Genomic DNA, 26872 nt, shown 5'->3' with positions numbered 1-26872 from the left:
GTTCATAACTTTGCAGATCACAGCAAAGAAGAGAAATTTGCGTTGTTTGTGTGTTAACCACAGCAGCGAGCACCAGAGAAGGGTTTATACAGGATTTTGCAACTAAGCATAAATGACAGCACCCTGAGTCTACTGAACTGGAACCTCCTTTGCATTGTTTAGCCAAGAATGAGCGCTGCTTCATATGGATGGTTCAGAGATAGGACTGAAAAGAGGATCCACATACATGTAACTCCCTAAAATACAGCATTTATTCATTTGTTTTTATTTTTATTTTATGGGAAAAAGTGGTCATAGAGGCAATTTTCTCAGTGTGAGTGCCTGAATTTAGGAAACTGAACCTATATGTGAGCAACACAAAACCAGATCTGTAGAGATATTTGGATGAATGCATGAAACTGAAGCTGCAGGCATGCATGAGCAACGGCAGGACAAATCTGGTTTAGTACTGAAAAATCAAAGTAATATCATAGTGATAGTTAATAGAGTACTGTAGTATGGTTAGTTTAACAGTTTTACTACGCCTGTCTGTTTGAAATCGCAGTAATTTGTTGCTTTCTAATAATGGCCAGGGAATTTGATCCCATGAGTGGTAATGGGGCTTACATGTTTGAATTAATCTCCCTGGTTTTGCATGCTTCTTTTGAACGATACTGCAGAAATGATGACTGCAGGCTGGCTGTAAAACCACACATAACAAAATAGTCTGGCACAATTTCTCAGTGGGCCTGAGAAAGCAGAAGTTAAGCCAGCAGCTGAATGTCACGTTCTGTGTGAGGGTGAAAGTTAAGCCCAGTTTGCTGGGAGCCCGCGCAGTAGTGTTAGAAGGCACCAATAGCTGAAAATGTTTGTGATGGGCAAGGTTAGTTTCCAGTCTCTCCCCTCTTCTCCATTCCTGGTAGTTAATAATAATCAGTCCTTATTAATAACATATAAATATATAAAATGTAAGGTAAAATTAATTAGCAGTGATAAGTAGTCATTGTTAAGAAGGCAGAAAGAGGAAGACAGAAAGTATTTTTCAACATCAAATTTGTCCCTAGGATTGTCTGCTTAATTTTTTCCCACTATTCCTTTGAGGGCATTTCCTTCATAACATTTCCTAAGCCCTTTCAGGTATTAAACCAAGACCAAATGAAGTCAGAGTGTGCCACTCGCCTTGTTGGGCATGATCCATTAGTGTTGAGGTGGTATGGTTGTTTGGCTTTCCAGTTTGTCGTTTCCAAGGTGTGACAGCATGTTTCTTACTTGGACTGGCATGATCGAGTAAGTGAGCACACTCGGAATGCTGTCAAGGAGGCGTTTATCCCTCTAAGCAGTCAGATGGCAGTAAGGAGTTTGTCTTTCAGATGGGGAACTAGTTGATTCCCACTGGCAGACCAGCTAAATCACTCTTCAGAGGGATTTAGCTGCACATGGCCACCATCTAAAACCAAATGCTTCTGGATACGGGATGAAGAGTACACAGACATAGAGTACAGAATTTGACGTTGCTTTTTACTGTCGAACTAAGTTTCAGAAGACTTCCTCAAATACATAGCAACGTGCCTACTAGATTTGTGGGAGTGGATGGAATGGAGCTCAAGCTTTGCTGGGCCAGATTTCAAGATTTACCAAGAGCAGGATCTTAACTGCAAGGATGCATTCAAAGCAAGGCCCCAGCCGCGTGATTGTAAGGCAGCTGCCTCATTCAGGGGGTGGAGATGTGGTGAAGGCATTTACTGTCCACCTGAGCCAACACCTTCAGGAGAAGCATCTTGCTTCTCCAGAATTACATCTCTGGAATGGGTGTAGTCCCTGCTCTAAGGAAGGAGATTATCTTCAGTTCTTTAATTGCTTAGTTTCACCTGCTGGACGCAGCTAAAATGAGTGCTTAGATCACATCTGAGAAAGAAGTGACGTCTCGGGAAGCAAATATAGAAAACATGGTGCAGGCAATAAGGTATAGAAGACTGAGGCAACACATGTGAAGCAGTGAAATTCATGTGAAGAGAGATTTTCAGAAGGATTAGGGAACCTCTAAGGGACTGAGTTTCTGTTTTAAGATACATAGTGAAGATGAAATAATAAAAGAAAATTAACAGTGCAGAAGAAGCTTTTGCCCTTTGTTTGAGTAGCAGTTAATTTCTGTCACACCTGCTTTGATACCAGGGGGTGTTACCATTTCCTAGTGGTTTTTAGCTGTTGGATTTAGGTGGGATGGGTCTTTCTAAGTCTGATAAATTGTTTTTTCAGACAACTTAAGCACAGCATGAGATAGATATTTCAAAGTGTGTGATTTGCACCAGCACCAAGAAAAGAGTCTAGGATTGTGGAGAGACAGACAGTAATCTGTGATACGTATTTATTTGAACTAGAGCCAAGCAATTCCCTTTAGTTAACTGTCTCAGCAGTTTTCTCCTGATAAAATAATTAATATGCAGATAGATGGCAGTTGCCCCGTCATCCTTCATTCTCATTTTTCAGTTTGCATTGTTTATGGCATTGCTTCAAAAGCAATCGTGTAATATCCAAGGCAAACTGACCTCTCTCTCTCTGTCTCCCCTGACTAATGATCTCTTTTAGTAAGTTTTCTTTCCTTCACTTTATATGGCCATAATGTGCCTGCAGCATAAGGCTCTCACAGAATCACAGAGTGGTTGAGGTTGGAAGAGACCTCTGGAGGTCATCTGGTCCAACCTCCCTGCTCAAGCAGGATCATCTAGAGCCAGTTCCCCAGGGTCATGTCCAGGTGGCTTTTGAGTACCTCCGAGGATGGAGACTCTGCAACCGCCCTGGGCAACCTGTGCCAGTGCTTGGTCACTCTCACAGTGAAAAAGTGCTTCCTGATGTACAGAGGTGAACGTTCTGTGTTTCAGTGTGCATCCATCACCTCTGGGCATAAGGAGCAAGGGAAGCAATGGGCCACAGTTAGCAGCTTTGTGCTACTGCTTTCTGATCAGGAGAGCATCTCGAAGACCTGAAAAACTCTCTCCAGTCTCTCTTGTGGGCAGTTAGTCTGGCCCCTGTGTCTTGTGCACTTCACCTGAGTTGAGCTGGCAGAAGTGAGGATGTGCATCTGCATCTGTGCTCTTGGTAATCTGCTTAGAACTTCTCAGATTTTTTCTGCTATAACAAGTCAGATGTGCCAAGGGGAGGTTTAGGTTGGACATTAGGAAAAGGTTCTTCACCCAGAGGGTGGTGCAGCACTGGAACAGGGTCCCCAGGGAGGTGTCACGGCCCCAAGCCTGACAGTGTTCAAGAAGAGACTGGACAATGCCCTCAGACACATGATGTGAATTTTGGAGTTGTCGTATGCAGGGACAGGAGTTGGACTTGATGATCCTTGTGGATCCCTTCCAACTCAGGGCATTCTATGATTCTGTTAGTCCGGTGGTGTATGTGTGCCTGTGCCCGACATGACAGGAGCATCTCCTCAGCTCAGAATGCAGAAGAACCACACTACTGCTGCCACAGGCACACAAACCACAGACAGAGTGGAACTTAATGTCCTGTAACCAGCAACTGTAATTTAGCTGTCTAGGGAGCCAGCCAAGCAGTAAATGACACCCTCCCCACCACTTCCCCCCACCCCGATTTTTTTCTTGTTGCAGAGCAGATGAGCTTTTACTACAAGCTGTGATGCCCTGACAGAAGTTGGCTTATTTTCTGGTTATGCTGCTGAAAAATTGTCTTGAGATCACATAATGCTAATAATCTTCTACACCTAGAAACCTTACTGTGACCCAGAATAAGATTTGAAACAAAAACACGTGAAGTGTTAACACAGGTTTTCTTTTTCTCTCCTTGTCAACCACAGGTAATGCAGGTAGTGAAAGAACAGATAATGAGAGCACTCACTACCAAGCCTAGCTCTCTGGATCAGTTCAAGAGCAAACTTCAGAATCTCAGTTACACAGAAATACTGAAAATACGCCAGTCTGAAAGAATGAACCAGGAAGATTTCCAGTCTCGTCCCATTCTGTAAGTACTGTCTTTCGTCCCCATTCATCTTTCCATGGAAGGATTAACAAATGTGAATGACATTTGTGGCTTTTATGGGGAAAAACAAGGAGGAAAGCTGTCCAGGGAGCTGTGCTCAAAAGCAGTAGCGTGGCATCTGCTTGAAATGCATTATCTTTTCTTCTGCTGGGAATCATAACTTGTTCTTTTAGTTCAGTTAAACCGGATTCAGCAAATCCCTGCAGGGTCTCACATGGCTTACTGGTCTGAAACAATGCTTTGATATTTCCTAGCTTTGCATGATTGTGAGCCTGGTTTTGGTGCTGGTAGTGTCTTAAAACAAAAAACATATTTGTTCTCTGTCCAAGGGTCTTTAAAAATTCCAATTCACTTCTCTGAGCAAGGCAGGGAGAAGCCTATAGGAAGAGGAGCCCGTACACACTAGCTCCACAAAAGGGTGGTGTTTTATATGAGTGTTTACAGCATTATCTTAGGTCTTAATGACAAGCAGTCACTTCTTTGTAAATGATAAAACATTCTGGCAGCTAGCCAATGGGATTCTCATTTCCTCATTGTTTACTGCAAAGTATCAGATGCTAATGTTACCACCATAGCTCCTTCCCGATTCTCGGAACACCCTTTGTTCTGTTATATGAAAAATGGAGGCTATACTTGGCTCTGAACCAAGTCTGGGCTTGTGGCTGAACTGATGGCACAGGACAGATTGCAGACTCCGTGGTACACAAATGATGTACTGAGAATAGCAAGAACCTTTTGAGATCAACAGAGAAGTGGTGAGGACTCTGGAAGCATCAGCTGAAATGTAATGAATGTTTCAAATGGAATGGCTTGTGATTTTCCAAAGCTTCTTTTCAAGACAAAGGTATAGAGAGGGGTTTGGACCAGAGCATTTCAGGATTCAGAAGCAGGATGCTGATTTTGATTTGTTTCTAAAGGATACAGATACCTAAGTACAATCTCTGGGGTCACATTCCTCCAGGGGCAGCAGAGCAATAGCAGAAGCATAAGCTAAGTAGAATTACACACTTAAATTTTAATCATACCAATGTGGATCAAAGGGGGAGTGCTTCTTTTATGTTTTCAGTGTATTAGAGGATAGGTTCTAATGCCCAATTAGAACTCATGTCACTCATAGTAATGCATCAGTTAAAAAGCTACAAAAGTTTCCAGTCAGTTTTGCATCATTACACTGCTCAGAAATCCCCTGCCAATCCCCTGCAACGTGTAGTGGTTCAAAGCTGCTCAGTACTGCAAAGCTTGTCACCAAAGCTTCTCATTTTCCCTGCTTTCCCTATGAGTCAACTCTGCAAGTATAATACAGATCAACTATTTATATTCTCTTGCACCATCATCTGACCTCGTGAATCTTGCCAGTGCCCTCTGCAAGCTCTTTATTTCCACTATCACTCTGGTGAGTCGCTGCCACAGTGCGGAGTCTCCTTCTTCATCCTGGAGTGACTGAAACAGCCAACACAAATAGTTAAAAGGAACTGAAGTGTTACCAGAGACTCATTTCAGATTCAGGACAAAGGCTAAGCCTAAAGGCTATAAAGGCTAAGTAAATCAATAAGGTGTTTAAGCAATCACAACTGCATTTGCAGAGATTTAACTCCATGCATTTGCATTTTGATTGCAACCATGATCACTTATTCTTGACTGTGAAAAGAAATGGTTCTTTCATTTTCCCCTTTGATTTGATTCCCTGTACTGAACTCTCTCATGTTGCATAGATGGCACAACTGATAAAAGTACAGAATCATGGCCTCATTGTAGGGAAAGGACTGTGAGTGAAGAGAGCAGTCGTGGTATTTTGAAGCCTTGCAGATACGCTAAGAGATTGCACACAACAGTGAATGTGAACTCAGCATGCCTTGTTTAATTCTGTATGAGAATATGGCAATCAGATGGTGGTTTTTCTTACCTTGAACATGGTAGAAGTCTTTCTTCTGCTATTGATTGTATGAAGCACTGAAGTTTTAAGTTTTCAAGTGAGAGAAGCTTCAGTTGAGTTGGATTTGCATGTAAGCTGGAAAATGTTGCCTTAGATCCTCGTAACTACAACCACCTTGTTTTGCAAGGATTAGTTGTTTCTTTTATATGAGCATTGTTGTATGTGAGATGTTTTTTTCAATGTCCGCTTTTGATTAGGGAAAATAAAAAGTCCTTTGGAACAGAATCAATTCCAGATTCTGAGATCATTACTGATCATTCAAACTACCATTCCTGAATGAAATTATGAAGTATCACTGGTTCATTTTGAATAGCTGTGGAATAAGTTGTCTAGGAATCCTGTGGGTCCGTAGAGGACTAGAGATCTCATTGACACACTAAATGGCAACAGAGATGAGCTAATATTGAGTAAAGATCCAATGTCCAAGTGGACACTTGCTGGTTAAAGGAGAGTTAATGTCAGGTAGGGAGACATTGCTAAGTAACATCTGTGTGAAAATCAACAACATGGAGGGAAACAGAGAGAGGGATATGGATGCTTTTCGGCTTTTTATCTTACAGATTTCTCTGCAATCTTAGAAAGAGTCACTAACGCCTGCTCTGAATGCCTGAAGTGATAGAGAGAGGGCATAGATACAAGCCAGAAAGATAAAAGGACAACACACATGAAAGCAGTTCTGAGATTACTCTTCTATTGTGTTGTAATGATTTAAATGTCTGTAATATGCCCAGTCCTGGAAGGAAAACAGCTAACAAGAAAGAGTCTTAATTGTAAGCTGGAAAGGTAAAAGCTGGGGACAGATATAACTAGTGCTGAAGAAGAACTAGTATAATTTGAATAATTTAAAAATAGTTTCAGTGGTTTTCAGATTTGCCAACAGTTCAGGTCTATTATTGTAAAACAGGTAACTGATGTCAGTATTGCCTATACTGCCGCAACCAGTGAAATCAGAAAATTAGCTATCATATAGATTACTGTGTGGTTCCCTCAACCCTGTCTTACTAGCCCACTAACTTTTGCCATTCTTACATGACAGGAACACAGTAGGAAACTAAAAGCAATTTTTAAAGCTACTGTCTCCTTAGAGTTTCCAAGTTTGTTCTCTCTTCACAAGGCACAAACTGTTAAGCCGCTGTCATCTGAAGGACAATAAATAAAATTTTCACTGAATGTATTTGCATTTATGATTTTCCTTAGCTCATTGTTCCTGATTGATTTTAAAATTAGGCAGGAGTCCTTATTTCTTATGCAGACTTTTTTTTTTTCCTAAACCTTCTCTCTTTAGACACTGACCCCAAAGAACTGAACTCCCTTGCCTTCAGATAGCTTTCTAAAGGAAATATAAAGATTCAAATAGGCGCATCTTTTGTACAACTGCGTGCCATGGTTTGATTGTTTTGCACCATTTCTATCACCTTGAAGTGCTGGAACAGAAACCTTGACAGTGAGGAGCACTAAATGGCAGGATCACCTTGCAAAAATGTGTCTGGAGCGATGGTATCTGAAAACCATACAAGTCAGAGTAACCATGTGTTGGCATGAGCTGCTGAGGACAGTAAGTGCAGGTGACCATGACAAGGGATGGATGGACTTATGAGGTGTCACTGAAGACTTTCTCTGAGGAGTAATGAGTTGTCTCCACAACCTCTGAATGTTCAAATATGAGGACTGTAAGCAGAAGAGAGTTCTACCTCTCAGCTTCACAGTTTTGAAAGCCAATATGCTCAAATATGTAGAAGGACTCCAGCACATCAGCAAAGAGGGAGAAAGTGTCCCTTCCATCCTGCCTCCTCTCCTCCTATGGAAAGTTATCCTGAGACAGTGAAGTACTTCAGAGAAGATTACATGTTTATTTTTGGATTGGTTAAAAATCATTCTCTTCCTCTGGTTTGTAAATGGCAGATGGGGCTTTGGAGGATGCAAGAGGGAATACTATGAGCAGTCAGATGTTAATGTGCTGGGTGAACCATTCATTTTTGTTTTTTTCAGTAGTGTCTCACAACTGTGATGTTATGATATCTTTAACACCTATTTTATGATAACCATCCAATTAAACTACCTAAATATCAAGCCGATGTTTATACCAGTCTTGAATGTTTGAAATCAGTCCTGCTGGAGATTTAGACTGCAGCCTGGAAAGCTGAGTAATCCACACTGTGTTTTGACAATTTTCTCTTCAGCCCCTGCTCCGAGCTCTTACCTGGGGACTGGGGAAACTCATCAGCTTAGTAAAGGGAAGAGTTTTATTCAAGTGCAAAATTCTTTTGATCACAGTATTTAATCATTCAGCATATTCATATATTAGTTCCCAATGAGAAAACAAGAGCTCTTGAAAATTATCCTAAAGGACTAATAATATGTTTCCAAATGGTGGACTGTTTCTATAGTTACAATGCTTCCTTGATGTTTGACCAGCTAGATTTTCACAGCTTGTAAATATGCAGTGGGTTATGCATCAAGAACTCTCAACCATTCTGTTAATACCTGGGGGAAAGATGGCATTTGTGTTTAAAGGCCTGATGTTTCTAGCAGAGGACTTCCAGTTGTTTCAGTGGGGATCTGGCAGATCAAAGATAGAGGATGTAAATGAACATGGAAATCGGCAGAGACTGGGTTCCCTAAGTTTTGAGGAGGAGAGAAATTTTTGTTGTCTCTATGGGATACCACAGCTTTGCTTCCTTTTGATGACAATTGCTAGAGCAGACTGCCAGACAGAATGATTTTTGATGTTGCCTAATGTGCACAGCAATACAAAATTATGGTTCTGAAATACTTCATATTTTATAAATCCTCTACACATTCAGTTATTTTTTAATCTTACTAGGCTTGCTGTCGGGTTGATGTTTAAACCTGTCTTTTATTTATATTTAATGAATCTAAGTGAGGATATAACTGATGAATTTAGACATCTGTGAATCCATGTGATAGTGTATGAAATAAATCTTTAAATATTATGTGCATACGTTTTCTGTCTAGTTCTTGACATGTAGAACTCTTATCCAAGTAGGATATAAAAAAAGGATTTTCTGAAGGATGTATAGTATTATTTCTAAATGCACTGTAGGTTTCTGCACTCCTGCACAAGGGTGAAGTTTGGTCCTTGAGCAATCCCTAGTCATGGGTTAGTCTTCCACAAAATTCTGGTGATCAGTTAATTGAATGGCATGGAATTAAGAACAAGTGTATAGTGCTGGTGATTATTTTAGCTCATTAGCATGGTTTGCCATTTTTTATCATTGTTTCAAAATGTGTTTTTGCCTTCTAGTGTTGTCCTAAATAATAATGCTAGTAAATTATACCAGCAGAGGATCGTGCAACAAAATGTGACAGACCCTCAAATAAGTTTCACAGTGTTCCTGTGATGAAAGAGCATTATTAGCCACAGAAAAACCTTGTTCATATATTATAGCAAGCATTATTTTTAGCTGAGTAAAGTAAGAAACAAATAAGTGAATTGCCTGAGTCATACACCGGTGGCGTAGCAGGGACATGTCTACAACCAAGATATCCTGACTGCCATTCCGTGTTATAAGAACAAGGGGTTTCTTTCCTGGAGCAGAGTAGATTCTGAGCTGGGGCTGCCTGTGACTGTTATCCCCTTCAAACTCCTTACAGAAGCACCTTGTGAGAGTGTCTGAGAGGAAGGAGGATGGTCTGATTGAGTTTGACAAATGCCTGCTTTCTCTCTTCCCAAGGGAACTAAAAGAGAAGATTCAGCCTGAGATCTTAGAACTAATCAAGCAGCAACGTCTCAATCGGCTTGTGGAGGGCACCTGCTTTAGGAAACTCAACAGTCGACGTCGGCAAGGTACAGCTCAGACTGCTTAGTCTGGCTTCTTATTGTCACTTTTGTCTAAAAGTTAAGGTGTACTACTGTCAAGATCCTTGGTAGTAGTGCTGTCTGGTTTTGGCCTCATCACACAGTCCAGCATTTGACAAAAATCTCAAGCAGCAGTTGTGCACTCTCAGCTGAGTATTTTGATTTCTGCCTGAATGTCCAGGCTTCTTGTTCATCTCAAAATAAAATCTCTGCAGGAGTGGCACATGAAACTTGGCGTAGCCAGAATTTGTATCTCTCAGACTTGGACCACCTTTATATATGTGTGAACTCATTCTGCACCCCTCCCTCTAGTACTGCCTGTGCTTGGTTTTCTGTCTTATATTACCATATAAATTAAATATATTATGGTGTTTAAATATACTTTTAAAAAGCACTTAGATCAGTAATTTGTGTACCTTCAGATGAGTGCTTGATTGACATGAGAAAATTATTTTCCCAATCATATGAGTCATTGCTCTGTGCTAGATTTACAGCTCATTTTATACAGTCAAATTCTCTATGGTTCTTTTCCCCTCAGAGAGGCACACTTTTTTCTCCAGAGAAAATAACGGGGACATAGTGTAAATTCAGGAGATTAATTAGAAGTTGTATCTAAAAATTTCCCTTTAAAACCCTCATTTTGTGAGAATTCATATTGCCATTTGTTTTCTGCTATAAATACAATGCAAATTAGAAAGTTAAAAAGCTAAGAGTAAGAACTGACAAAGATCAATTTTTGAGACCTTCAGATCAATTGGGGAAAACTGCTTTCTTCACAGTGAGAAGTATTCCTGCAATGTCTCCTGCCTTAGAAACAAGGAGGCAAGTTTCTGTAATGTAGGGAGAATATTTTGGAAAATTTCAAAGCCTTTATGGAAGGGTTGAGTTGCAGAAAAATTTGATGCAGCTTTACATCCTCTCTGTCAAGCCTACAAACACCTATGAAGCACTGCACAGAATTTGGGGGAAAAGTATTAATATTCCACTGTGACTTTCTATACAGATTTTGGAGGGAGGCATGATACATGTTTTCCCTGTAGCAGTGTATTTACAGAGTAAAAGTAGCTGAAGTAATGCATCATTTGGTTTGGCTGTCAGTAGTGAGGGTTGTTTATTTTATTCCTTTCAGAGCTTTAATCCGAATGACTGAAATTCTAGGGACGACCAGGTTTTGTGGCAAATGTTCTTCTTTGGCAGATCTCCAAGAGGAAGATAGACTGTTTATTTTACCTTAAACTGTTGTTAGTTCATGATTTATAGGATCAGAAGCCTTAGGGGATATAAATTAGTTCAACTTATGTGAGTGCAGTTGAAGTTAAAAAAAAATATATTTAAAAAAAACAACACAATGTGATATTCTGGTCTACAGTTGAGAAGGTTGCTATATATCACGCCTTGGGGTGAATTGTATAAGCCAGTAGATTAATTACTTTGATGGAATATTTATACAGGGCCAAAAAATTCACTCTTCTTTGGAAACTAATAAAACACGTGACAGTGCCTCAAAGAACATGATCTTCTCTGAAATATATTGGGTTTTGTCAGATAGAAGCCCATTTAGAAGGACATGTTTCCGCATGCCTTTAAGAGTTGTGTGTGGTTTACATTAGACTCACTGTATTCCCTGGAAAGGAGGGAGAAGACTCAACCATTACAAAAGATGATGATGTGTGAGGCCACCAAGACTAAACTCAGTAAGGTCTAACACTGTGCAATCTAATGAAGAACGAAAGCATTGTTTGTAGACACAAGTATGTTTGGCGTATTAGCCATTCAATTGGGATCTTTTTTTAGGTATGTGCAGTGCCTGGCACAGTCCAAATAGCAGCTGGCACAAAGCAGAACAAGCTGTCTTGAAATCCATCTTAGTCCTTCAGGATCTTCCATACCCCAGGCAGACCAAGCTGTAAGACCAGGGCTGTCATGTCAAGAACTAGGAGATTAAGTGAATGCAGGACCAGAGATTTTGCTAGTGATACTAAACATGAGGACAATCAAGCTTTCAGACAGTTCGTCTGAATGTCCTGATAAAAATAGTACAAGTCCCAAATTCCTGAGTGTGTCTTCTGTTAGCCTTAATCCACCCCCCCCATCTCCTCTCCTCCAACCTACTTCCACGTACATTTGCCCTGCATTACTGGTGGTTCAGGAGCCCCGTCCTCTGCCCGCTGCTCCAACTGAATTCACCTGCCACGGGGCATTACCAGGGCCGTCAGAGGAGCCTTGTCCATAAAAATGCAGGATGGCATGGCGTGGCATGGCATGGCATGGCATGGCATGGCATGGCATAGAATAGAATAGAATAGAATAGAATAGAATAGAATAGAATAGAATAGAATAGAATAGAATACTGCTCTGAGGCATCACAATTTGCCTGTTATGTGGCAACCTACTTGTAAGAGTAGTAAGATCAGGTAGGTGTTTTGCTTTAGTATGCATATTGCTTCTTTTACCTTTCCTATGATTCTTTTTTTCCCTTGAGACAATCCTGGAACAAATGTTGTAAATCTACAGATTACCTGAACATGCCCTACACAGGAGAAGCTGAAAGCATTAAATTGCCAATTTAAAAAATAATTAGCAGGCATTATCCCATGATTAAAGACTCCAGAGCAAACTTCTGCTAAGACTGTTGTTTGAACATGTGGTAGGACACACATGATTAGTCACAGTAAGTTGAAAAAACTAACTTACAAAAAAATGAGCAGGACGTTTACAGACTCTTACAGCCTTTTGAGAACAGGTGAAACACTTTCATATATACCTGGCGTTGGAAATCCAACAGGTGAATCATTGAAAGGCTGCTGAAGATTAAGCTGTGAGGTATCTGTAGTCAGATCTCTGCCTTTTGTTTTTCAGCGCAGGATTATGATACCAGCAAGATCTCTCTGTAGCTGAAATTCAGAAACACCGTTGTTGTTCCAGCAGGATCCTTAGCACTTTCAAGGACTACATTGCCTTTCCCTTGCAAAGTTTCAGAGGAGAACTGCAGTACTAACTCCCGTTTTATTAAGCATTCTTAATCAGCTGGAAATGAATAGCAAAATCTAGCTTGCCCTTCTGGTCATTGTTCAACAGCAAATAACAAAGCTCTGAACAACCCCACTTTGTTCCTTGACTGTGGACATTGGGTGGCAGATAGACCTCTACAGGTTTCTGCTTCCTTAGATAATTCCTAGAAGAAAGGGGAGAAGACTAAAGCGAAAGCCTGCAAAGAACTTTGCACCCTCAAAAGTTATTACTTCCAGTAGAGCTAAGTAGCAGATAAAGGCATTTTATCGAGGATAATAGATACTTCTCATGCTGTCATTCAGTACATTTGTAGTTTATGTTGCTGGGTGAACTCTTGGAAATAAATTCCCCTTTTAGCTTCATAAAGATGGTAGAGAAATTGCGTGTTATTAAGGTGGTTTTGCAGCCAAAGATGAGGTTTTTGTAACAGTAATTTTTGAAAGGGAAGGAAAGCCTGGTTGATATACACCATTGAATTAAAAACACATGGTACTGTGGAAGCAACCTGTAAAGAGCAAGCCTAATTTAAAAAAAAATATCAAGTGAAGACAGGTTTTCTATCTCTTACGAGGATAAGTAACTCACACATCTGAACAAGAACACACACTTGGTCTTTTTTCTGCCAGACCTCTTTGCTACTGCTACTCCATCCCTATCTCCATAGTCCTGTAAAAAAATAATATTCTGTGTGTGCATGACTTGCTGAGAGGAGCTGGTTAAAAATGTGCCTCCAGCATTGCCACAGGTCAGTTATTCGCCAGTCATTTGCAGGGCTTGCTGCCTTTGATCTGCGCAGTTAAGAACAGTGAGAGTGAAAATGTGTCACTACAGTTGTGTTAGAGAAAGACAATGCAATGAAAGAAAGAGTCCACGTACATGCATCTAAAATATACAGAAATACCTATTTTTTCACTGATATTTAAAGTGTGTTCCTGTTGGTAAATCCACAAGGAAGATTTTTCTTTGAACAAAAAAACTTTTTTAGTAATCTGGAACATATTTTGGGATAAAATGTGTACTCTCAGACTTTGTTCCGTGCAAACCTGAGCTATTTTCTTCTCAGTTTCTAACTATAGAGCACTTTCACACTAACCACAACATTTCTTTACCTGAGATAGCATTGTTAAGGGCATATGAGTCACTGGCCATTAATGCACTTGGAAACACAGTGTGAATGGCCAAGCACTCTGTAGCCCATCAACAAAATGTTCTGTGCCATACTATTTGGTCATAGTTTTGAATATTATTCTTCTAGACAAAATGTAGCTGAGTTTGTTATTTGTTTGGGTTTTTTTTTAACCTCATCTATAATCTTTAACAACGTGCTGCGATACATTTAATCCACTGACTGCTCTAGCAATTATCTGAAGATCAGGACAATTTGTTTGAAACCTTTTCATGTTGAAATCCAGAATGATTAATTATGTTTCCCAAAGAAGAATCTCTAGCACCTTAATTTGATTGCATCAGTGGTCAGTGAGCTAAAAGACATAAGCACTCACTGGAAACTATAAACGACGTAGTGTCCAAAAATTGCAATGAAATCACAAGCCGACATCGTCTCTAAAGACTGTTGTGGTTAGTGACTGTTGTCCCTAGAGCTGCTTGCTTTGAGGAAGAGTTTTACGGAGGCAGGTGTAATAACACTGGATACAAAATAAGAATTGTAGCTCATAGAAGGGTCTTAGGCTGTGGGGCAAATTCATAAGGCTGGACCTAAAACCAGAACAAACTCCACTCCTTCCTGAACTGACAGTTGCCCCGCTCCAGATGTGCACATACACGTGGGTCTGCCAGATGTGAGCTACAGCGTCTGTTGAGAAATGTCTGTCCTGTCTTTAAAGCCTCTTGTGGCACTTCAACTCTGCCGACTTGGGTTTAAGAGCTCTGGAGGGTTTGGACGGTAGTTTTTCTTTGTTTTATAAGCACCACTTTCTAATCATGGTAGAAAGGAGCTTTTTCTTCCGCTTTTTTTTGTTATTATTTGTTTATCCGTTTAGACCTGAAAGTGAATGCTGGCCTCTTCCCATGTGCTGTTCTGTACTTAAGATTTCTTCACCTTTTTTGTCAGTGCAAGCAATTTCGTATAGTTTTTGACTGCAGCATTATTTTATACACTGCTTTTCCAACAAAATTGTGTTCAGCACGTGCACTACAGTAAAATAACATTCATCCTGGTCAAAACTTTTCTCTTGCAGGGTGCTGAGTTCTCACATAAGGAGAATATTGTCTGATAACTGTTTGCAACTTCATGTATAGCTGAAAAAAAACACCCCAGCTGGTAAGGCTGAGGTGGTTGCCAAAGCAAGAGTTAGATCCCATCACTAAAGGTGCTGATCACCCTCCTCAGCCTGGCTGCTGCAGTTATTTAGTGGCTGCGGCTGAGGGACTCTCGTTTGTTCCATTTGTAGGTTTCATTTACGGGTTTTACTCTTGACAGCAAGGCTGTGGCACAGCAGCAGTTCTTAGTGAGCCCACAGGAGAATTGTGCTGGACATGCCTCAAGCTTCAGTTTATGGCTATTAGATCTTTAATTGACCTCGGGTTATGGGGAATTGCTGTAAAAGGCTCCCTAAGCCTTCACAGCTTCCCATAAACCCACAACTTCCTAAAAAATGAAGTATGACTTTGTCACTGAGAGGTTTTTCCCTCTTTTATTATTGGAGCAGGGCATTGAAACAAGACCAATGTTACCAAAACACTATAACCTTTAGGAGGTTAAAGAGCCAAACTTTTTCAAACCATTGCTAACAACAGCAGCCCCATTTGTGCTTAATTGAAAGGAATACATGGTATTTTTTTTTTTTCAATTACACCATCTTCCTGGCCAGATCACTGAAAAGGTTGTAAGACCATATTAGCTTTTATTAGGAAAAAAATATTGGTTTAATCTTAGAGTTGGAAAGGTTTATTCCTTTGTACAGCCTAACAAACAGTGAGGTTGTAGTTAAAACTGGATGTGAAAGCCTCCTGCTACAGTTACTAGAGGCTTTTCTTTAGGTAGGCGAGGGGTGTGATGATCTCCCATCACATTCAATGGGGTATAATTTTTAAGCATCACATTTTGCTTTGGTACTGGTAGAGTTCCCTGTAAATGGTACAAATCTAGGAAAGTTTCAGACGTGTCCTTCTGAGGCACACAAACTGTACAATGGGCTGATCATGTGTGTGCTCTTCAGATGAGAGTTTACTGAATGAGGGCCCCTGCTTGCTCTAGTTTCAAATCCCTACAAAAGCTTTGCAAGTGGGGTTTTCCTCTTCACCCTGTACATCATTGTCTGTATTGGTTACAGTCCAGGGATGCTTATATTTCAGTAGCTCTTTTTGTATGCATCACAAAATCATGATCTCAGGTTCTCCACCACAGATCTTTCAGTATTGTGATGCCTGTGAGGCAGATAACCAGAACTTTGTCCATTGCCATTTTGAGCCTTTGCCAGCAGTTTGTAAGGTCTTCTGAAATCTTTCTGCTAAACCACTCAGAAAGTGGTTTGAAATGCATAGGTTTTTTTCCCAAAACATTTTTCCCCACCATGACAAAGCAATTTAAAAGGGCACGTGAAAGCCCACTTTTACCATTCAAAGCTGAATTACCTTTCTCTGTATTTTATTGCGTTGCATTTTAAACGGCTGCCTAAGGGACTGGAGATTGTCTTCTAGAAAGAAGTTGGGTCCATGAAGCCAATATTTTATTAACAGAGCCAACGAGTCCTTCCTTTGCTAACAGCCCAAACGAGCTCACATATGCCGGCTCTGGTGGTTCTGCAGCTCCTCTGACGTTCCATCCGACATGTGGCTCTATTCACTCCCAGTGACTGCAGCACCGTGGGGCTGTGTCAGTGCTAACATTTCCCCTAAATTGTCCCTTGGGCTGCTGCTCACCACAGCATCAGCACTGCCAGCAACAAGAGAAGCACAGAGCCAGAGAAGTCCTCCACCTCCCACCCCCACTGGCATTTTAACATCTAGCCTTTCTCTGAGGTTCTGGAGATTTATCGCTTGGATGTAACAAGTTTGTATTTTTGACAGCTTGACATTATGTGGTCTATTTATTAACTAGAAAGTGCTCTGACAAGGAAGGGGAACCTTGTTCTTGCCATTTCAGAATGGAAATTGGCAAGTACCACCCTTGCATGCTAGGCAGCGTGGTGGCCCGACTCTGCAATGGTCATGTTCTTCACAGGAACAGATTTTAACAAATATTGTGAAGGGGAATTATATCCTGCAAAGCAGGAGTTGGCAGGAGATGTAAATATACACCTCCTAGAAAGGGCTAAAATGCAATATGTAATGTGGCTCCCTTATCCCGTGTATATTTGTGACCACACAAAGCACTGAGTTATCTGCAGGACAAGGGAGTTAACATCTGCTTTTAAAATCTTTGTGTGTTTGTTATGTCCAGTCCCTCCATAAATATGGGGCTGTTCTCCCATGTCTATAAAAAGACATGAGTCATAATTTTCATAAAGTATGGGATGTTTCAAATGTATCAGGTTTTGTGTGTCCCACACAAGACAGCTGGCAGGGCTTAATTTTCACATAGTGGGTGCTAAAAATGAAGCTTTTATGGGTACATTAGTTAGCCACTCAAAGCAGCAGTTATTTTGCCAGTCTTCTGTCCATGAGGATATATAATATCATGTAAAACTAAGTCAATTATTTCTTGCTAGTATTTATTTTTGGAGCCTGTGACTAAGTCAATAAAAAAAAAAATAGATTGATGCTAGCTTCATTTGATCAAGTAAAATTACTCAGCAAAGTCCCTGCCCTACTTTCCATACACCCCACACACTGCTCTCCTTCTTCTGAAAGAAAACAGGCAGTCCTTCCCTGTAGTGTCTCGTTTGAGTGAGCTCTCTCCTATGCAATTGATAATGCTGATGAAGACATGTTAGTTACCTTGTTTAATGCATTTATTTTAACAGACAAATTCTGGTATTGTCGACTTTCACCTAATCACAAAGTCTTGCACTATGGAGACTTGGAAGAAAGTCCCCAGGGAGAAGTCCCCCATGATTCATTGCAAGATAAATGTAAGTCATGCACAAAGATTGTGCTACTTTTGCTTCTTTTATGCTAGTTCCTCTCTGTAACTTGTGGTTGGTTTCCCTACTACAGATGTCCAAATGTCCAAACACAAGACTTTACCAACAGCTCTGGAGACAGAGAGCAGAGGACGTTTCGTCCTGCATTCAAACACTGCTCTCCTGGTTTTGGCAAGTGTGTATGAGGACTGAGCTCAGCTTCCAATTAGTTTATAATTTAATTCAGCTTGGAAATGACATACCTTTCATGGGGGGGAACACAGTTTGTTTTTGTTGCTTGTCTAACTGCAGATGTCAAATAAAAATACTTGGGTATATCAGAAGCACTTCCTATCCATGGAGACAGGTGTTTCTTCTGTAGAAAATGGTCTAGTAACTGCAGGAGAAATCCATGGAAGGGAGAGTTCTTTGTCATTATCATGGGGAGTGGATGTCACAGTGCTGTGAACTATATTGAAAGGACTTCACCGTTATTGTGTACCTAGTTGGGAGAGGACATGCCCCTGTGACAACTCCTACCGGGGGATTTATCAGGATTTTTTTACTGGCTAAAAGTAATTTTGGAGCCCTTGAGAAAAAACATATTCTTGTGATAATTTCTGCTTTGTCCTTCAACATGAGTTGGAGAGGTTTAACCTGCAATCCTGGGAAAGTTTTTATGATAATGGAAATAATGACCGATGTAGTTCTGTTGCCAGAAGGTGACTTCAAGAAATCAAGCACTAAATAAGGAATCGTTTCCTTTTGTTCTTTTCTGAACTTCCATTAGTAATGTATACCATTCTTGGCATTATCAAATTAGATATCCTTGTACAAGTATTTCAATTGGTAGCTCCACTTCTTTCATGGAATGGCAGAAAGACTAATTTTTCAGAAGCTGGAAATTTTTCCAGCCTGAAAATCATGACAGGAGAAAATAATTGATTTAAACTTTCATGTATATTAGTAAAGCAAAGAATTGTTTCTCTTTTTTGCTGCCCCAATCTGTCTCCAGGCAGCATTTTTTTAAATTTCTGAGTGTGTCTGCGAGGAAAAGAGGGAGAGCCTGTCTGATGCTGGAGCCGTGGCAGTTCACGGTCACATTACCTTATTTTCATTGCTTTACAAATTGCCTCAAGGATTTTTCATGCTCTTACTGCAGTCTTGGCAGAATGTAGGACAGGGGCTCACATTGCTGCACTGGCACTGGAAGAGGCTGGGTTTTTTTTCTGGACGAGTCTTAGAGAAATAGCCCTTGAATGTTACAGTAGCATCAGAATGACAGAAGAAGAATGAAGGTCGCACTTGAACTGCAGGCACAGTTATGACACCAGCAGTTCCCAGATTTGTTTGCTTGGAGCATGATACCACACTCAGCCCCTTGACCCTGCCTGCAAGCTTCATCCTGCATTTGCATTTTCCATAGGCTCTTGAGCCTACTTGGGAATGGCAGAATCCCATGGGGACAGAAGGCTCCTACTTTGGAAACCACTGATCCAGACCCATATGTTGGTGCCTCCCTGTGCGTGCCTGCTGGCAGAGCAGATACTGATGCAGTTTGAGAAAGATATGGTTATTTCCTGAAAATCTCAGGTTTTCAGTCAATGAAGGATATAAGATTTACCACAGTGCCACCCACATTAGAGTTTAATTAAGCAGACTTAAGAATATTGCAAGATACAAGATTAAAACATGGCACTATTGTTTGAAACGTGTCAGGCCAGACTGGCTTGGGAATTTTACAGACGTTTTCCAGAAATATTCTGGTATTCTTTGAATAGACTTATATTGAATTTTGAACTATTATGGTATGATCATGATAACCAGAATGTCAGCATTTGGGAGCAGGTTAACAGATGAAAGAGAATAGCTGGGTAAGAAAATTCAAGACCAATATAAGCAGCATAGGGCATTTTGTCTGCTCCTTGCCAAGCTTGAACAACTAGAGACTATCTCCAAAAATAAATGAAGGGGGGAATTTTAACCTTTTCACTTCTGTGAATGTCACCCCTCTCTTCAGTCTGACAGAGTTAACAAGCTGTGCAGACTCCAGCTGGGACAGAAAACAGCTGCCCTCTTTCCCAGGGCTTTATCTGTTGTGAGCACATCACATCTGTGCTCACACCCTCCAGCATCTTGTAGTCAGCTTCTGATACCATCTGAAGTCTTTGATTCTGTTTTTCCAAAGCAAGGAATAAGCCAAGTTCCAGATAAATAAAGATCTGGATGTCACATCAGTCTGTGATCTCCCATAGTAACTGCATTCCTGATCACAGAGATCAATCATATGAAACCTGGAGAAAAGCCTTCTTGGCTGAGAGATCTAACTTGGGAAAACCCTGCCTTATGCAAACAGAGAAATTTATTTTCTGGGTGTCTGTGCAAATGGGAGAAATGTCTTCTTCTGAAGAAAACCTTTCTACCATAGTTGCAGTCAAATATCTCCTTTACTTCCCAGTTTGTCCTAGCTTGCTCTTTCCTCTCACAAATAATATCTCGACCAAAAAGTAGAGTAGTGTCAGAGACAAGAAGACAGCAGGGCCACGGCATGAAATTCTGAGACTAAAGGAAGAAGAGATTGAGTAGTGAAGGGCTAAATAACTTCTGTTTCTTTTAGTTTTCTACGCAAATAAAGTCCTTTAAAAATATCTATTATATCCCATCTTATCCATTTGACCATAGTGCTGAGGTAATCTATAGTAAAGTAAGTAGTGTTGCTGTACCCAGTAGAAGAGAAAATGCATTTCTCTTCTCCAGTATTTTCCATTAGAGTTGTAAAGAACTGGGCAGTAACAGATTTTCATATTATGATTCTGCTCTATATCTCTTGAAGCTTTTCTGTAGCCACAAGGATGATGTATTATTTATAGATTGTAGAAACTGTTACTCACTGACCATATTGTATTGTGGAGCATATAGATTCTCCATAATGTAATTACCGTTGGAAAATTGACTTCCATTTGAAGCTCAGAGAAATTTATCTTCGTGGTTTAGTGACCTCACTGTAAGTGAGTCTGAGTGGCAGCAGCTTCCAGTGTTTTTAGCTTTTTGTTTTTCCAGTGACTTTTGATTATTTCACATATTAAAGCAAAAGGAATGGGTCGTTATAAGCCTTAGTAGTCCATGTTCCTGTTAGTACCCGAAAGCAGCTAAACTGCTGATGGGAGTGAAATAAAAAACTATTTGAAATATTCATATAGGCATTAGCAGAAGGACAACAGCATCAAGTAAGGTAGGGTCCAGCTTGTCCAGCATCCTGTCTCCAGCAGGGACTTTACCAGGATCCCTAGGGAAGGGCAACAACAGGCCAGGCATATCACATTAAGGCAGCAAATAGTATATGTTTACTAGATATGTGAGTACACATAAAAACTGTCCAGACACACATACCCATCTATGTGAAACACTCTTACCCAAACTAGTCTCAACAAGCAAGAAAAAGCATACCCAGACTTTTATCCAGATGCCTGAAATTTTGTCAAGACTCACTGGTTCCTATTTTAGTTGTTTTCTTACAACTGGAAATGGCAAAGGAGGTGGCAATTTCAACACATTAGTCTTGCCTCTTTTTAGATTCTGTAGCTTTTACACACCTTGACAATAACTCATTTTCTGGTTTCTGCTTTTGTTTCTTTTTAATGCAGTGCCTGTGGCAGATATAAAAGCTGTTGTGACTGGGAAAGACTGCCCTCACATGAAGGAGAAAGGAGCTCTTAAACAAAACAAGGTACGGTTCTCAAATTGCTGTGAACACACACCCTGCAGAATACAAAGCTTGTCAATCGACCTTTTCTGAAGTAATACAGGTATTTTTCATTCCAGCCTGCCACCTTTTAGTGTATGCACACGCACTTTGTTTTCACCTCAGACCATTTTGAGTTGAATTATTGGGACAGCCTTCCCTCCTTCACTCAGATTTCATGGCAGATGCACGTTGTGATATGCCCAGAACACATTAGGATAGTCTTTAGTAGTGATGTCTTCTACCTCTAAAGCAAAGCAGTTTTGACTGATGCTACAGAGCATACTAGCAATGACTGTTAGTACCCACTCCTGTATTGTCTCTGATGATTAATTAGTTTGTTCAGCTGTACTCTCTGATGTTCAGTGAACACTGACACGTGCCAAAATTGCAATTAATGTCCAGCTGATGATACCTTCAGGTCCAGCCAGGTAGAAAAACAAATGCCAACAAAAGGTTGCAAGGTAAATGCAGGACAATTAATGAGGTGTATAAGGATGTGTTCAGCAGTGCATTTGAGAAAAAATGTATAGGAGACAATGGTCAGCTTAAATTAAATTTATGTTACCTTTCGGAGTTTCAGATCAAGAACTGTAAACTGACAGCAGGACTCAAATTGTACAGTGCCAGAGTCTTGCAGAGTTTTTGTTAGCAAGAATTGCCACCACAGCAAGAAGAAATTTAGTTACTTGTGAAGTCTAACATCTTTAGTGGTGAAGGTCTTCACACCATATTGTATGAGGTATGTTCATAAGCTTTTCTATCAGGTCACACTGTCTGACCTTACAACGATTTGTGAGACTCTGGGAACCAGATCAGAGGATTTGATTCAGAATTTCTAGTTACCTGAAAATGAGAAATTTGGGGTCCAACAAGAAAGAGATTTTGATGGAGAAAATAGTGCAGTTGAGAGTGCCTGCTTCAATGCTTTAAAAATAAAATGCATGCCTTTAGTGTTCAAATAAATACTGGAAAAGACAGTTCTGATGGAAACCATAAAAAATTAAAGGGTACTGTCAAAACTACATCACACAACTGTTGCAGCATCATAACTGCAACTTTTCTTTCCTTAACTAGACGTAGATACAGAAAGCAACTTGAGTATGCTTTGCATTTGTTTCCCATACAGACAAGTTGCTCTGGGTCTCTCAGGGTACCATCATCTCCTTTCAGAATTGGCTTTGCATGGTTGGAAATGAAAAAGTCAAGCCAAGAGAGGGAAAAAAAACTCCCAGGAGTACTTTCCCTTGTTGATTTTCTGAATCAGGGCACTAAGACACACATGCATACAATAGATTGCATACAACTCCTACGTTATGTTGCAGCTGAACCATCAACAGCATTTGACTCAGGCATTCATATGATGCGTATGAAGTATTTTTAGTGCTTCCTCATCTCAGCACTCATATGTCCACACAAAAAGGAAAGATAGGAAGATGGAAAGCAGTGGGTGGCAGTGATGGAAATACGTCATCTTTATGGAGCAGTAATGTCTAGATAGTATTTAATGCTAAATAGCAATGCTGCAGATCAGTTTGTCCTCAGCTGTCAGCATTGACCCATTTCATCACGTAAAATTGCTTTGGACTGGCATAAAATTTCTGGCTGAGAATGTGAAGATCAGGAGCTTATAAGTAGCATGTCTGCATCCATGGCTGGAACATTCCATCTGTGACCCAAGCAATAATAATTGTGATGTATTTACAATTTTGGGGTGATGCAGGGTTTTTGATGTTTTTTCTCCTTTTTTTTTTTTTTTAAATTAACACCTTGTTTCTTCCCCTGGGAATCACTGAATTACTGAAACTTATTGTCATCCCAAACAAACTATCATGCACAGCATTGCAGCTGCTTAGCTGACATCACAGGAGTAACATACCATTCTTTGCAGAGTACCAAGTTAATGTAGGCAATGAAGTGAAAATAAAAACAAAACAAAACAAAAACTAAAAACTTAAACATGCCAGACACAGAATGCGATTTGGGTGACTTTGGTGTATGAAACTTTTCACTTCCTGAAATTTTACAATCGATGATCTATTTTGTAAAGAAGCCTATTCATCTTGCGCTGCCTTTGTACATATATAACAACCATCTTAATGTTTATTCATTGGCAAAAAAAATAAAATTGAATGGCAGAATGCCACTACTATGGACATAGCTGGCACTGGCAGAATGTCTATAACAAAGGCTTCAGCATCTCTTCATTTGCCGGCACAGGGCAAATTATTCTTCCAGTGGGACAATTTAGAAATAAATTAAGAGTTAAACTGAATTGGAATTTTCATGCATATGAAGCTGGAACAACTTGATAGGACTAGACCTGCATCCATTGTTGTTCATCTTGCTCGTGCTTTTAAATTAGGTTTAATTTTACAGTCCTCATTTCTGACTCTCAAGAAATATTAATGAATTTGAAGGAAGTGAGATATGTTCCATTTTTGCAGCCTTCAAAACAAAGCACAAGAGAAGAATTTGCGAAAAACATTATTGTGTATTTCTAAATGTCTTCCTCTCACCCTTTATTTGCCCATGCAGTCTTCAGGCTTGGTGCCTTTTTAGTCAGCAGAAATGGTTCTGCTCATTTCCCTGTTGAATGCAGCTTTTCTTTTGTTTCATGTTGGTTGAACAAGTTCCCTGCCATTGCGCATATAGATAGTTCTCTGGGGGATGGATCTTCTGGCTCTGGCAAACAAAATTAACATGACTGTGGTCTCAGCTTTCAGCAGAAACACAGGTGTTTGAAGGCTGTTGATGACAGAGTAGGCAGAGTAGCGAGGTGATTCCAGCTGCATGGGATCACCCAATTGTAGGCACCTAAAATGCCACTTCATCAAAATTAGCTTGTTTCTGGCCCATGTGAGGGATGAGCGGAGACTTGGGGGAAAGAGAAGCTCTGAGTGTGGGAGAGCGAGCTTCTCCTCATACCACCTACAACAGCTTTCCTTAGAGTTGGAGCCAAGGAGTGGTAAGTGCCCAGCCAGCAGGTGCAGAGTCTCGTGTCCCCTGTTTCCAGTGAAGCTCAAAAGAGGGGCACGTCCAGTACAGTAGTACTGGGTCCCAGTACTGTTACCTTTGACAAGCACCTAGGGAAGGGCAAAGATCTGACATGCGCAAGGGTGGAAGAGTTAGGAGTGTCAAGGGAGTGAGTTCAGGAGACTGAGGTGAGGGAGTAGGAAAGCAAAACAAAAAGGGAAGGAGCAGGTTGGAAGGAATGGGAGAGAAAAAAAAAAGACCAGAGAGAAAGAGAAAGTGGTGGAAAAGGCGAAAGTGGTGGAAAAGGCTAAAGTGGAAAATGACTGAGAGATGTTGAGAAGTAGGACAGAAAAGGGAGGAGAAGACCACAGATAGCTGATAGAGACTGACCAGTTTTCCTTTAGGAATTACCAGTTCCTCACAATCACCTGTCATTAGAAGGGAATGTAACAAAACCAGGTGGGGGTGCCTGATAAGTCAGTCAGTTCAACCACTGAGACCACTGTCAGTATGGAAGACCAGTTGGCAACTCCAGCTCCTTAGGTTTCCGTTTTCTTTGACAGTTTGATGTGCATGAGGTGGCAGAGATGCTGGAACCTGGAAGCTCTAATTCCTGGGCCTTTAGTCTCCAGAGCATCCAGTGAAGTAGCTGAACTGGAGCCAGGGCTACCAAACTCTGACTTTCCTCCATAAAGGGAAGCTTAGTACCCTGGATGTAGCCCTTTCTCATTCTCTGCCTGCCTGGGAATGACCCAACCCATGGCTCCCTGGGCAGGGTTTTTCTGGTTTTTCTCTCCTTTTCCTTTCTTTGGGATGAAAAAATACTTTAATCCCTTGGAATTTACCAAAGTACAAATATATGGGGACTAGGCCTATGGGATTGTTATTGACCTTCATGGAATTCAGGAACATCGTAGTAGACCAGTACAAGCCATTTTTTTTCAGTGATACATTTAATTTTCACCACCTCAGTTACATGACGTGGCATGTTCAGTCAGTAATTTAGAAAACTCTGTGAGGCAATAATGCCACGTTTGTGTGGGCAGAGGTAAATTTGTTTCTGTAATGAGGGACATCACTCTTAATACGGTGTGACCGAGAGACTTGCCTAAAACACAAAAAGGATACATCAGCCATGAGCTGTTTGTTTGCTGAGTGCACCACTATTAGTATCTGCACCTTCCGTGAAGATTTAAGACAGACTTGTCTCCTGTGGCCTGACAATAGAACAAGTTGGACCTCAGGGAAACCAAGAGTATTTCCCATGAGAAGTCTGGTCTCTGATCAACCAAGATTATCCCCAAGGATTGCAAGTTTCATGATTCGGACTTTGCTGTCAGTCACACAAGTGCAAAAATCAAATAACCCCTACTGAAATCCAAAGACCTATGTTTGTTTCCGCCCAGGAGATCAGGACTAGAAATCTAGAGCCATGTCTGTGCTGCAGTCCTCATAGTCAGTTCTTCCATTTTAAAACTTAGCGTGGCAAATTTACAAAACCATGCTTTTGTGGCCTCTGGCAGCATAGGGACAGTTGTCAGCTGAGAGTCAGCAAAGGCGATCAGTATTATGTGGCTTAGGAAGCCAAGAGGCAAAAAGAACATGACACACGATGCAGATCATAGTTAGGAGACAGCACTCTCCTCTGTAGCCAAGTCTTTTTCCACAGTGTTATTATATCCATACCAGCTAGCTTATGGGTTGTGAAATCCTTGTACCAGCACTTATAGTGATGAGTGCAGTAGCCACGATAACACAACATCTTTACGTGCTCACTGCTGGCCAGTGGAAGTTCATCATTTATTCAAGTTGGTTGGGTTTCCTCAGAGCAACCCAGTCTGGGTGACTTCTAGGGAAGGTTAGTGCTTGATGAATTCACTTTGGCACCTTTGAAATTCCAGCTTCAGTGCTGAGGGGGACAAAAGATGGTCATTTTTTCCTTTCCTGGGATTCGTTTGGGTCTTTAAGTAACCCATATAGTTCAGTTTGACAGTGGCTGCTGATTCTAGTTTAAGTAGAAACAAAATGACAGAAATCTCTTAAGAATGAATAATTTAATAGATTTACAGCAGTGAAAAGAGCATAAGTATATACCAAGAGATTAACTGTCCTGGCAAGTTTTTTGACACAGGGAATCAAACCTTGCAGAATTTTTCTATGCAAATCGAAAAAACTGTAGAACTTCATGAAGAATTTGTTGCAACTGTAGTATTATGCATGGTATTGATTCTAGTCCTCACCATTGCCTAGCTCAATTTTAAACTCAAATGCTACAGTAATCTGTGACCAAGTGAGCTACAGTCAGCACTGAGGGGTGTGAGTTTGTTTTGACTGAAGCATCTGTGGAGGGGTTCTTGCTGTGCTGGTCCATTGCAGTGGTTTGG

General features: G+C 40.6%; 1 protein-coding gene across 11 annotated transcripts in view; it reads left to right on the top strand.

Annotated features, from left to right (window-relative positions):
* Window positions 1-26872, top strand: part of ELMO1 (engulfment and cell motility 1) — a 315282-nt gene that overhangs the window by 280237 nt on the left and 8173 nt on the right. For all 11 annotated transcript variants that reach the window (XM_065051841.1, XM_065051834.1, XM_065051836.1 and 8 more), the window contains 4 exons: window positions 3800-3963; window positions 9610-9722; window positions 17672-17779; window positions 21415-21497. In XM_065051841.1, the coding sequence (XP_064907913.1) occupies window positions 3800-3963; window positions 9610-9722; window positions 17672-17779; window positions 21415-21497 (468 nt within the window). The remainder of the gene's footprint in view (window positions 1-3799; window positions 3964-9609; window positions 9723-17671; window positions 17780-21414; window positions 21498-26872) is intronic.

This window comes from Columba livia, chromosome 2 (assembly GCF_036013475.1).
Source record: "Columba livia isolate bColLiv1 breed racing homer chromosome 2, bColLiv1.pat.W.v2, whole genome shotgun sequence".
NCBI lineage: Eukaryota > Metazoa > Chordata > Aves > Columbiformes > Columbidae > Columba > Columba livia.
This window is presented reverse-complemented; position numbering and strand designations above follow the sequence as displayed.